The sequence below is a fragment of the Equus caballus genome, chromosome 11 (genome assembly GCF_041296265.1).
Source record: "Equus caballus isolate H_3958 breed thoroughbred chromosome 11, TB-T2T, whole genome shotgun sequence".
Taxonomy (NCBI): Eukaryota; Metazoa; Chordata; class Mammalia; order Perissodactyla; family Equidae; genus Equus; species Equus caballus.
Window position 1 is genome coordinate 21,195,399 of NC_091694.1, and position 12,462 is coordinate 21,207,860.

General features: G+C 56.8%; 1 protein-coding gene across 1 annotated transcript; it reads left to right on the top strand.

Annotated features, from left to right (window-relative positions):
* Window positions 1-4,475: 4,475 nt before the first annotated feature.
* KRT16 (keratin 16) lies at window positions 4,476-10,119 on the top strand. The gene is made up of 8 exons (XM_005597406.4): window positions 4,476-7,754; window positions 8,228-8,310; window positions 8,454-8,610; window positions 8,724-8,885; window positions 8,980-9,105; window positions 9,396-9,616; window positions 9,709-9,755; window positions 9,868-10,119. Exons 1-8 carry the CDS (start codon window positions 7,233-7,235, stop codon window positions 9,966-9,968), a joined length of 1,419 nt encoding a protein of 472 aa, XP_005597463.2. The 5' UTR covers window positions 4,476-7,232; the 3' UTR covers window positions 9,969-10,119.
* Window positions 10,120-12,462: the final 2,343 nt, after the last annotated feature.

Genomic DNA, 12,462 nt, shown 5'->3' on the forward strand with positions numbered 1-12,462 from the left:
CGGAATGCATCCTGATCGTGGCCACTGAGGTGGGCCCCAGTGAGAAATGGGTGAACCTGGGGGCACAGGAGGCAGAGGTGGAGTCCATGGACACCCACTATTGTTGGCTTGGAGGTCAGGTCATCACAGACCATCTTAGTAAAGAGTAGGGCTGGGCAGAGCTGGGGGCAGGGGGCACTTTGCATCTCCCAAGGCCCAGGGATCCAAGGCAAGGTGGTCCAGGCAGTGCCAGACCCAGGGTGGGGTCACCACATCAGAGGGGGTCTTAGGTGGCCTCTTCTTGCCCTATAAGTAGGTCTGTGACCTCGGGCAGTCACACCCCCTTGCTAAGCCTCTTTTTCCTGTGACTAAATGGACAAGAAGTTCTCAGGTGTGGGAGCCAGACCCCTGAGGGATGACTCATCCAACCGAGTGCTTCCCAGGGTCCTGGGGGCCGTGCCCTCCTCTGAGAGGGGGCAGGGGGTGAGCAAGGACTGAGAGGGGAGGCAGGATCCTCTGGGAGAGGCACGAGGGTGGGGAAGGGGAGGCGGGCTGGCTAGTCAGGGCCCAGGTTCCTGCGTGAGTCTCAGGAAATCCCCAAGAGGGCTTGTGGGCCCCCAGGGGTACTCCAGGAATATGAGCTGGAGGCCTGTGCTTCTGGAGAAGACTGTGGACCCCAGGGGGCAGTGGGAGAAAGGCTGGGGCCTCTCTCAGGGGTGTTTCCTCAAATAGTCAGCTGCTACTCAGGATGGGGGTGTTAAGAGGGGCACCAGCCTCCTGGCAGTTTGTCTCCTCTGCGTTCCAGCAGCCTGGAGATGGGAGAGTGGGGAGGGGCAGTCCTGCCCCAGCCATGCCCAGGACCCTCTGGGCCCCAGCCCCTCACACTCTCGGGGCGGGTGATGAGCCAGTTGGGGAGGAGCCCTGATACCTGGAAGTCTTCCTCTGAGTAAATCTGGAAACCACTGGGTGGGGCCGGCCTGCTTTCCTGGTTTTCTCCAAGAAGTGGGGTGGGTGTGTCGACGAAAATAATCCATATCCAATCTATAAATGAAAATTTGGGTGAGTTTATTATGAGCTTAAATCTGAGGATTATAACCCGGGAGAGTCTTTCCACAAAGGAACAGGGCACTCCAAAGAAGTGGGGGTACACAGGGTGGTTATATACCCTCAAAGAGGGTGTTTCACATATGATTGAAATGTCCCTTTTACAATAGTCGCGAGACTGCTCTGTCTGCACAGCGATTGATGGAAACAGCAGGTAGGTCTTCTGTCTCAGAGACCACAGCAGGGTGGCAGTCTGTTGTCTCCAGCTGAGTGGTCACAGGTGGGCTGGGTGGTCAAAGGTGAGTGCAGCAATCAGTTCCTAGCCTAAGGAAAAATGCTTATCCCTCAGGAAATGGCAATGTGGGGGGAAGTTGCACTTTTATCTCAAGAGCCTTTGTTCTGGCCATAGGAAATGTCTAAGCAGATATACAATGCGTGCTCAATGGCCAGTCAGGCCCTTTTGGAAAAAACAAAGTCAGGCCGAATTAGGTTTACACCAAATGGCTTCCACATATATTCCAATATGTCCTATTACTTGTCATTTTTATTTGTCAGGTGGAAGGGGTTAGTGAGAGGAGGGGAGCCCCCACACCAATTCACAGACAGGCCTGGGGCTGTCTGCTGCTGCAGAATCAGACGAGGGGGTGGGGCCCTGGGCCAGGAAGGGGGAGGAGCAGCCGGAGGCCCCCCACTGCCCCAGGCTTGGTGCAGAGACGGGCTTGGGACTAGCAGAGGCCAGAGAGGGGCAGGTGGGGCAGAGGCACCAGCGCTGTCGCTGGAGTGGGCAGCTGGGTGTGGGGACTTGGTGCAGGTTGTAGTCCTCTCCGACCTCAGAAGCCGCGGTAAAATGAGGGGTGAGAGGAGCCCCAGCTAACGGCCCTTTGGGCCTTGATATGGGGATGGTGAGGATGGCGAGTTCCTTTCTGTGGCAGGACCACCGGCTGGAGTCCAGGATCCTGGGCCTGCAGCATCAACTGCAAGACTCAAAGCCAGCTGGGAGTGTGGGCTCAGCTCCCTCAGAGGCTGGTGGCTCCCTCAGAGGCTGGCGTCTCTCAGCTGCCTGGGCAGCAATCAGGAGGGAAGCACTGTACCCACCAGGCCCCCACCGCACATCCAGCTGCAACCAGAAGAACCAGCCCGGGGGGCCAAGGATGGCTCACCTGCAGGTTGATCTCGTTTATCTGAACAACAGTCCCAGGAAGCAGGGAGGGTCTGGGAAGAGGCTCCCCATTGTGCGGATGGGGACACTGAGGCTCCGAGGAGCAGTGACTCAGCCCTTGTCTGGAGCCTGGCATGTCAGGGGTGGAGCAGGAGCCAGAGGGAGACCTCTGTGCTGGGAAGAGGAGCCGAGAGCCCCACCCCCTGCCCCGCCCCCGGCTCTTAGGCAGGTTCACTCCTATGATGGGGTGAGTGAGGAGGGGTCAGAGTGTGGGGCTGGTCAGAAGCAGCCCCAGACTTTGCCCCTCTGCTCTGGGAGCAGCCCCTGCCCACAAAGGGAGTGGGTGGGCGGCTCAGGAGGCCATGATGGAGGAGCAGCCAGGTGGCAGCCTGCTGGGATTGGGAGTCCTCAGGGGATAGTCTTGGGCCCAGAGAGGGAAAGCCCCACCCTTTCCAGGAGGGCTCAGCCCAGGCCCTGGCAGGTGGGATCCACAGGGAGGAGTGACTAGGGGTGGGGGCCCATGGTCCCCCTCGGGATGGTGTGGGGAAATTTGGTGGCTTTGTCTAGGCACCCCAAGCTGACCCAGGCTGCTGGGGACGTGTGCCTGTGGCTGGACTGGGGCACCCAGCTGTAGGACTCTCCAGCAGTTTGTCCACACCCACCCGTCCAGCCCACAGCCTGTTTCACCCCCATCAGCGGACTGGTCTGCAACTGCCCTGGGCACTGCCTCGCCCACTCTCATATGACGGACACACACACCTGATTCCCAGGCCCGGGCCCTGGCCCAGCAGCAGCCAGCCCCTGTGACTCTTCCTCCACCACGCCCACACCCTGGAAGGGCGGCTTGGCAGGGCTTCCTGCAGGGAGATGACACGGCAGCAGCATGGTCCACGGCATTGCACTGCTCTGTGCCTGGGTCTGCACCTGGCCCTGGGGGAGGAGGGGACACAGGCCCTGGCCTGCAGGGACCCCGAGGAACCCCAGTGTAGGGGCAGTGAGCAGGACACAGCGGGGGGCTGGCGGCACTCCCTCAGCCCTTAGGCAGTGCGGGTCTCCTGTGCCACCCCAGGCCGTGGGGGGCTGAGGCGAACAGGGGGTAAGGAGGGGGGCAGTTCTGCCACCAGGCACAGGGCTGGGGCTGTAACCGAGCGTGACCCAGCCATGGGCTCCCCTGAGGGCTCCCTGGTTGTGCAGACCAGTATGAGGGGCTGTGACAGCCCCTACCCTCAGAAGAGGGGCATCAAACACTGGGGAGGGGAGAGGACCATCCAAGGCAGGCTTGGTGCTCACAGATTCACCCAGATCCTGGGAGCAGTCATGGGGCCAGAGCCTGGACAGGGGACATTCATTCACTCCCAGGGAGCCGGCCCCTCCCTGCAGGTCCCCTGCGCCCCATGGCGGCCTGACCACACGGTATTGGGATTACCGTGTCTCCCCTGCCAGACATTGTGCCCTGGGGGATTCTCTTTCTCTTTCTCTGCATCTGAGGGCCCAGCACAGCATGTGGCATGTAGTAGGTACTTTATAAATACCCGTGAGTAGATGCAATGGCAGCCGCCAGTCTGTGCCAGGTACTACATTTACTTTACTTCGAATCCTCTAACATGCCTGCGAAGCAGTGTTGACATTCCCATTTCCCAGAGAAGGAAACTGAGGCTCAGAGAAGAAGAACGACTTGCCCAAGTTCTGGCCCCCGCCTGCCCAGCTTCAGGCTGCTCTGTCCTGTCTCCTTCGGGCTCTTCTCTTTCTTCATCCTGCACGAAGCCCGTGGCTCCGGCTGCCACCAGGGGCGGGGGCCCTACAGCAGCCCCCTCTCTCCCCTCAGTCTCCCTGGGGCCTCCTTCCCCTGCCCTCCCTGCCCCAGCTGCCTTCTGCTTCCCAGCCTGGCTGGTCACCAGAATCCCCTGGGGGCTTGGAAACCATCCCCACAGTCAGGCTTGTGTGCGATGCTGATGCAGTGGGTTTGACAGCCCGGGAATCTGGATGGGGATTCTGCTGCTCGGTCAGGTTTGGGAACCACTGCAAGTTGAGACGTGGCATTGGCCAATACTATTTCCCAGCCAACTCAGGGGCAAGATGACCTCATACCCGAGACGGGGCGGGACAAAGGAGAGAGGAAAGAGGCTAGGTATGGGAAGGAACCCACCGCCTGGAGGAGGAGTGCCAGCTTGGTGGGAGGCTGCCCCCTGCTCCTTCTCTGCCAATTCAGATCTTCTGAGGCCCCGCTGGAGCCTCCCCTGGTTACTCCAGGCCCCTTCTGAAGAGGATCTGAGGGGCAGCCCCCTCCTTCACTGCTGAGGCTCAGAGTCTTACCCAGCTGCATCCTGCAGGCCAAGCCCCCCACATTTCCTGCCACGTGGTGCTGTATTCCCAGCCTTAGTTTTCCCTCCAGGGTCAAGTGATAAGTTCCAAGGTCAGAGACTCTGTCACCATCTCCGCAACTCCCCACACCCCGAGTGCTGGGCACACAGTGGGTGCTTGGTCTGCCATGTGGACTGAGTGGTTTGATGGCTTGGTTGGCAACTTCCCGCAGCTTCTCAGCCCAGGCAGACCCCTAGACCTCCAGGGCTGGGCCTGTGTGTAATCCCACCCATGACGCCTCCAGGAACGGGGGGAGGGGCAGTGATCCCAGTGGCGGGGGGTGCTGGGGACAGAGAAGGAGCTCCCAGAGATCACTGGGAGGGTCGGCGTGGAGCTCAGTTAGGGTGTTGGAGCCGGGTTGAGTCTCTGCTCCTCTGCTTCCATGCTGTTTAACCCGGGACAAATGTTTCACTCTCTCTGGTTGGGGCTTGGTGACCTTTGGAGACCTCAAAGGTCATTTCCAGTTCTGAGGGTGATGAGTCTGTGACTGGACCTGAACCCCAGGCCCATGCTGGTCTCTGGGATGGTGGGATTTTTGTCCAAGATTCCAGAGTCCCCTTTGCCCATTTTGGGGGTTGGGGGAAGGGAGTGCCGAGTTCTCTCTCCCAGGCCTGGCGCTGAAGGCGTCGCTGGGCATCAGTTCTGCTCATACCTCTGGGCCCTGTGCCTACAAGCTGACGGGATGCTGAGCAGCAGTAACAAAGCCCTGGTTATGCTGAGATGGAGAATTTCTTGCCCGAGGTTCCAGGTGGTATCGGCTGGCAGAGCTCAGGCTGATGCAAGCCCTGTCCTGGCTCCTCTCCCCTCCACAGAGGCCCCTCACAGCAAGGACAGGAACCAGGAATGTGGGTGACCCCCAGAGAACCCTGAGGAGGCCTCGTTTTTAGGTCCACATCCCCTAATCCTGCCTCCAGCCCTCAGGCCAAGGTCATGCCCACTGTGGGCGGAGCTTGTCCTGGGCACTGTGGGGAGGTAGATGAGAATGGACATACCTGGTCCATACTTGCCTGCAAGGCATCATGGGAGAGAGGAGATGGCCTGAGCTCTGGGTTCTAGTCCCGGCTTCATGGCTTAAAGCCGAGTGACTTTGGGTGAACCACCCCCTCTCTGTTTCTCCCTCTCCCCTCCCCCCTTCACAGGGTTAATTCAAGACAATGATATATTTTGGAGGCACTAGAGAGGGCAGTTCAGGATGGTGGAAAGGGCCCGGGCTGGGTGAGCCAACAGACAGGGGTTCAAAACCTCAGCTCCCCAGTGACTGTTGTCCAGGGAAGCCCACTTACTCTTCCAGCTCCCTCGCCTGTGAACTGGTGGCAGGAATAACGACCCTCACAGAGCCGTGTGGCATGAGCAGGGCACTCCTTGCAGTATCTGAGCGAGGCAGATGACCAGAGAGCTGCCTTCTCCCTCTCCTGGACTGCATGAATGAAGCTGCCAAGCCCAGCCTGGAATTTGTGGACACGCGAGAGGAAACTGTTGGGGACTTGAGCACTGGATACGACTGTTTTCTGTGTGGGTAGCCCATGGCTGAGTCAGGGGTCACACACGGCCCTGGTGGCAGGACGGGTCTCCCTCCCACCACAGTTTACAGTGGGCGCCTGGGATGAGGTGTAGCAATGCGTTGGGGTGGGAGTGTCGGGGTGCGGAGGAGAGGGCAGGGTTGTGGTAGGGAGGTGCCAGAGCACAGAGGTGGGCGTGAGGAGGCAAGCGAGGGGCAGCTGGGCTGGAAAGGGAAGGTGGGGAGGCTGAAGGGCAGGGCTGGCAGGGTCCTTCATGCATGTTCTTTGTGGCTGGTGGTGTGTCCTCCCCTTTTACAGATGAGAAAACCGAGGCGCAGAGGGGCTAGAGGGCTGCCTATGCCATGTAGCTTATAAGTGGCAGAGCAGGGGTTCAAGCTGAGTCTGTCTGGCTCCACAGAGCGTACTGCGTCCATGGCACGCTCCACTTCTGGAGGTCCTGGGGCTCAAAGGCAGCCTCTGACATTGGGATTAAATCCCATAAGGGAAACAGAGTCATAGAAGTTTTAGAACTAGAAAGGATTCCAAGATCACCCAGTCCAGGCCACTTTACTGAGGGGAAACAGAGGCCCAGAGAGGTTGTGAGGGGCCTCAGTCACACAGTGAGCAAAGCAGAGTGAGGCCACAGAACCAACTCTCCTGTGCAGAGCCAGGCATTTAGGATCCCCACAGCTGCATCCCGAGACAGCCCCGGGATGGCATCGCTGAGACCATTTCAGCAAGGCTGTCACCGTGGGGCAGGGAGTCCTTCCATGGGCTGACTCACTGCCTGGGGATGCAGCCACCACGAAGCTGCCTGTGCCAAGGCCCCACTGGTCCCTGGGGCTCCAGGAACAGAGCTGGGTCCCCACCACCCAGCCTGAGTCACGACCGACTCCCGCTTGTGTGTTTTCTCTCGGCCCCACACCCCCAAAGCTGGGTGGGAACTCCGAGCAGCATGCAGCAAAGTGAGTCCACCCTGGGCTGAATAATCTGGAGTGGGGAGTTGGGCAGGACCTGGAATGATGAAATCCAAAGGGGAACCCGGAGTCAGCAGTTCGGAGGGCCCCGCCTTCCCCAGGTGCATATAAAGGCTCCTGGGGTTGGAGGCAGCCCCAGCATTCTCCCAGCCTCCTGGAGCACCTTTCTCTTCTCTCCGCCAACTCGCTCGCTCACTCGCCTCCCTCGGCACCATGACCTCCTGCAGCCGCCAGTTCACCTCCTCCAGCTCCATGAAGGGCTCCTGTGGCATCGGTGGTGGCTCCAGCCGCATGTCCTCTGTCCTGGCCGGAGGGTCCTGCCGGGCCCCCAGCGCCTACGGGGGCGGCATGTCGGTCTCCTCCAGCCGCTACTCCTCCATGGGAGCCTGCGGACTGGGGGGCGGCTATGGCGGCGGCTTCAGCAGCAGCAGCTTTGGTGGAGCTCTGGGTGGCGGCTTCGGTGGAGGATATGGTGGTGGCCTTGGTGCTGGCTTTGGTGCTGGCTTTGGTGCTGGCTTTGGTGGTGGTGATGGTGGCCTCCTCTCTGGCAATGAGAAGATCACGATGCAGAACCTCAACGACCGCCTGGCCTCCTACCTGGACAAGGTGCGCGCCCTGGAGGAGGCCAACACCGACCTGGAGGTGAAGATCCGCGACTGGTACCAGAGGCAGCGGCCCACTGAGGCCAAGGACTACAGCCCCTACTTCAGGACCATTGAGGACCTGAGGAACAAGGTGGGTGGCCAGATGGGCTGCTCCGGTGGGTGGCACGTTGAGAGATGCCAGGGCATCAGTGGCCCTTAGAAAACTGCTTGCTAGCATCTCCACTTTACAAACAGGGAGACCAAGGCCTGCCTTGGGGGAGCAGCCAAGGTCCACTCAGAATTGGTGGCAGAGGGTCCCTCTTCGGCATCTACGTGTCTGAGCTGGGCCTGGAACCCTGAACCTCTAATTCCCTGCAAGTGTTCTTGCACTGCACCCTCAGCTCTCAGCCTTGGCCCAGGATGGGGTGATGGGAGATGTAGGGTGCCTCCCTACACACCCTGAGTTGGGTGGAGAAGGCACCCCGGGCTGGCTGGGGGAGCAGAGGACCTGACCTGACAGCCAGACAGCACTCAAGTTTGGGGAGGCTCCTTTCTCCCCTCTCTGCTCTCCTTCACCTCAGGGTCTTGGCTAACCAGGCCCCTTGTCCCTCACGCCCTCTGCAGATCATTGCGGCCACCATTGAGAATGCTCAGCCCATTCTGCAGATCGACAATGCCAGGCTGGCGGCGGATGACTTCAGGACCAAGTGAGCAGCCGCTGTGGTGGGCTGAGGGCAGAGAGAAGAGGCAGGGGGCGGGTAGTGGGGCTGTCCATCCGGGTGGACCAGTAGGTCTTGAGGCTCAGAAGCCTCACAGATGGAACCTGATGCCCTGACGTCTGTCCTGCCAGGTATGAGCACGAGCTGACCCTGCGCCAGAGCGTGGAGGCCGACATCAACGGCCTGCGCAGGGTGCTGGACGAGCTGACCCTGGCCAGGACGGACCTGGAGATGCAGATCGAGAGCCTGAAGGAGGAGCTGGCCTACATGAGGAAGAATCACGAAGAGGTGAGTTTGCTGCTGGCGTTGGGGGTGGGAGGCTGGTTCGGTGGGGTTGCAGATGTGCCTGGGGACAGGAAAGGGGTCAACTGAGCTGACCACCTCCCTGAATCCCTTTCTAGGAGATGCTTGCCCTGCGGGGTCAGACCGGTGGGGACGTCAACGTGGAGATGGATGCTGCACCTGGTGTGGACCTGAGCCGCATCCTGAACGAGATGCGCGACCAGTATGAGCAGATGGCGGAGAAGAACCGCAGAGACGTCGAGGCCTGGTTCCTGAGCAAGGTGGGGCTCGGGCCGTCAGCCCTCCTGCAGGGCTTCCCAGCCAGGGGGCACCTCCGCAGTTACTCACACCTTCTGCTCTTCTTTCCTATCCCAGACAGAGGAGCTGAACAAAGAAGTGGCCTCCAACAGTGAGCTGGTGCAGACCAGCCGCAGTGAGGTGACTGAGCTGCGGAGGGTGTTCCAGGGCCTGGAGATCGAGCTGCAGTCCCAGCTCAGCATGGTATGAGGACCTGGCCCAGCCCTAGCCCCCAAGTCATCAGTAATGGCCACCAGCCCCTCAATACTGCCACGATACAGTTCCATCACTCTTTTCCTAGGAGTGGGACAAATTATATAGATGGACAAATTAAGGCCCATAATGGTGGAGCAACTTTTCTCCATGTTGTCTGGCCCCTCAGTAGCCCAGCTGGGGTCAAAATCCATGCACCTCTCAGGAAACATACCCAGAGACTTGGAGGGACAGGAGTGACCACCACTGTTGACTCCTTTTTCTCTCTCTCCTGCTCACAGAAAGCATCCCTGGAGAACAGCCTGGAGGAGACCAAAGGCCGCTACTGCATGCAGCTGGCCCAGATCCAGGGGCTGATCAGCAGCGTGGAGGAGCAGCTGGCCCAGCTGCGCTGCGAGATGGAGCAGCAGAGTCAAGAGTACCAGATCCTGCTGGACGTGAAGACGCGGCTGGAGCAGGAGATCGCCACCTACCGCCGCCTGCTGGAGGGAGAAGATGCCCAGTGAGTGCCCAGCCCCCAGTCCTGCCCCATAGACCTTTCAGCCCCCCACTGCTCCCAGCACATCTAACCTCTCTGCCTCTTCTCCCCTACAGCCTCTCCTCCCAGCACATGTCCAGCCAATCCTATTCTTCCCGCGATGGTAAGGCTCCTGAGGTTCCTGGGCACTCCAGAGCCCCCAGTCTCCCCTTCTCCATGTATGGGGTCTGCTTAGCTCTCAGAGCTCTTCTCACCGCCTCTCCTCTCTCCCACAGTTATCTCCTCTTCCTCGTCATCCTCCGGTCGCCAGACCCGGTCCATCCTCAAGGAGATGGACTCTTCCAGTTTCAGCCAGGGCCAGAACTCCAAGCACTGAGTTGCCTCTCCCAGAGCCTCCTGTCCACCTGCTGGCCTCCCCTCCTGAAGGCCTGGGTCGGGCCCTTGTTCTCCCAGCGCGGCTCCCAGCTGTCTCCCCTCCCCCTCCGCTGGTGGTGGGCTAATAAAGCTGACTTTCTGGTTGATGCAAACCTGTGTGGTCTCTATTCTTGAGCTGATCGGAGGGGAGTTGACAGTACCTCCCAGGAACCCTTTGGGGCCTCACACTTGAGGGATTCAGGAAATCAAGCTCAGAAGAGCTTGTAGGGTCTTCCTAGAAGACTTTCATGCCATCGTGGGAGTGGAAGGTGGGACACAGGACAGGAGGGAGCTCACACGTGTTGGCAGAGGCATTTTACAGAGGTTCTTTCCTTAGATTCTCTGGGCAACTCTGTGAGATGGATGTGGTCAGGCCCATTTTGCAATTGAGACAACCCCCAGAATTCAGAGAGGTCAAGTAACCTGCACAAAGTCATACAGCTAGTAAGTGGCATGATAGAGGGTCACACCCAGGTCTCTAGCTACCCATATTTTAACCCAAAGGCTCCAAAGGTTGAGCTCTTAACTCTACCCCTTGGCTCCTCACATCTGAACACGATTTTTGTATTGGGTGGTGGAAGGGAGAGCCTTCTTCCTTTGGGCTCCTCTTTGGGTCACCCACGTGCTCCTCTCATTCCCACAACCACCGCCATGTTCAGAGCTGTCCTCTCTCCCTAGAAATGGGCACAGCCTACCAAGAGCCCCTTGCCATCCATCTCTCCCACTCCCTTTTTTGCCTAAGGATCTTCCTAAAAAGAATCTGGTCAAGATCAAGATCAAAGCCATGATCAAGACTCCTCTGCTTAAGCACCTGAGATGTTTCCTTTCCCCTCTGACTCTTGGCCCCAGTCTCAACCCGCTTTGGTGCCTTCCTGCCCTTCCCTGCCCTGTTCCCCGAGTCAACCATCCCTGGCTATTGCAGCGTCCCACACCTTGCCATGGGTGCCTTCCATATTTTAAAATTTTAATTTAAAAAATCAAAGTTATGTATGTATAACATAATAATAAGACTTTTTATGAAAAAGAGCCATCCCTAGGCTGGCTCCCATTCCTCCATTCCCACCTTCCACTTTCAACTTTTAGCTGTTACTTTTGGTATTTTCTCCTTGTTTCTAAATCACAGGCTTATACTATTTCCTGATTGTTTCAGTTTTATTTTTAACCACTTGACTTCCTGCCATGAAGGATAGGGATTTAGCTCTCTTATACATCATAGCCCCTCCCCACTTCTTCCCACCCTCTCAAGATATTCATGAGACAAATGTTTAAGGCTGAAATAATTATGACTATTTAAGTGTTATTCACAGTTGAGTCACATTTTATACTATATTAAATATGCTTGGGATAAATATGTGTTTTTCAATTTGCTTGTTTTCTATGTACCTACCACTAATTTATTCCCTCATTCATTGCCAGAAGTATAAATCTCCTCTTTATACGTTAAACACTGTATATCATCCATCAATTTCATCTTCGTAGAGATGCCCCTCCTGGAGCCCTCTGTCCTCCTGTTCTGGTCAGTTCTGGGTGCTCTTCAGGCCTGCTGTCCTCCTGGAATCTCCCTTCGCCATCATCCTGGGCATCCCTTCTTTCTCTGTTGCAGCGCTTGTGTCCTGGATCCCATTCTTTCTTTCTTTTTCCCTCTTCTTTTTTCCCCTTCATTTAAGTGAAGCACATCCTCTAGTAGTTTCCTGAGAAAGGATTCATAGGGGTTAAGTTTTTTGAGACTTTCATGTCTGAAAATATCGTTAGTCTTCCCTCAGTCCTGAGTGACAGTTTGGCTGGGTATAGAACTCTAGGTTGGAAAGAATTTTCCCTCAGCATTTTGAAGGTATTGCTTTTCTGCATTCTGACTTTCAGTGTGGCCCCTGAGAAGTCTCATGCTATTTTGATCCTCTATCCTTTGCACTGTCCTATCCCCAACCCTTTCCCTGGAGCTTTTAGGTTCTTCTCTTTCTCTCTGGCCGGCTGAAATATCACACGTTCTGCTTTGACGTAGCTGTGTCTTCATCTGTTGGATTGAGCACTTAGCAGAATTTTTCAGGTGGGAACTCATGTTCTTCAGTTCTGGGAAATTTCCTTGGCTATTTATTTGATGATCTCCTCCCCTCTATTTTCTGTCTTTTTTGAATTCCTCTTTTGCCTATGTGTTTCATTCTATTTTCAAGTCTTTTTTTGACTTTCTGAGATTTGCCTAAAATTTGCCATCTAACCTTATTATTTTGAGTTTAAAAAAATCTGATATATTTTAAATATCTCATAGCTCTTTTTTTATAGTCTTTTGTTCTGTGTCAAGGGAATATCTTCTCTTATCTCTTTGAGCCTATTAATCATGGATGTAATAATTCTTCTGTTTCTGCCATCGTCTCAGTTTCCTCTTGGTTCCTTTTTTCCTATTTATTTTGTCTCCATCCTCCATGTCAGAGGTTTTCCTCAAATGTCTGGTGGTTCTTGGT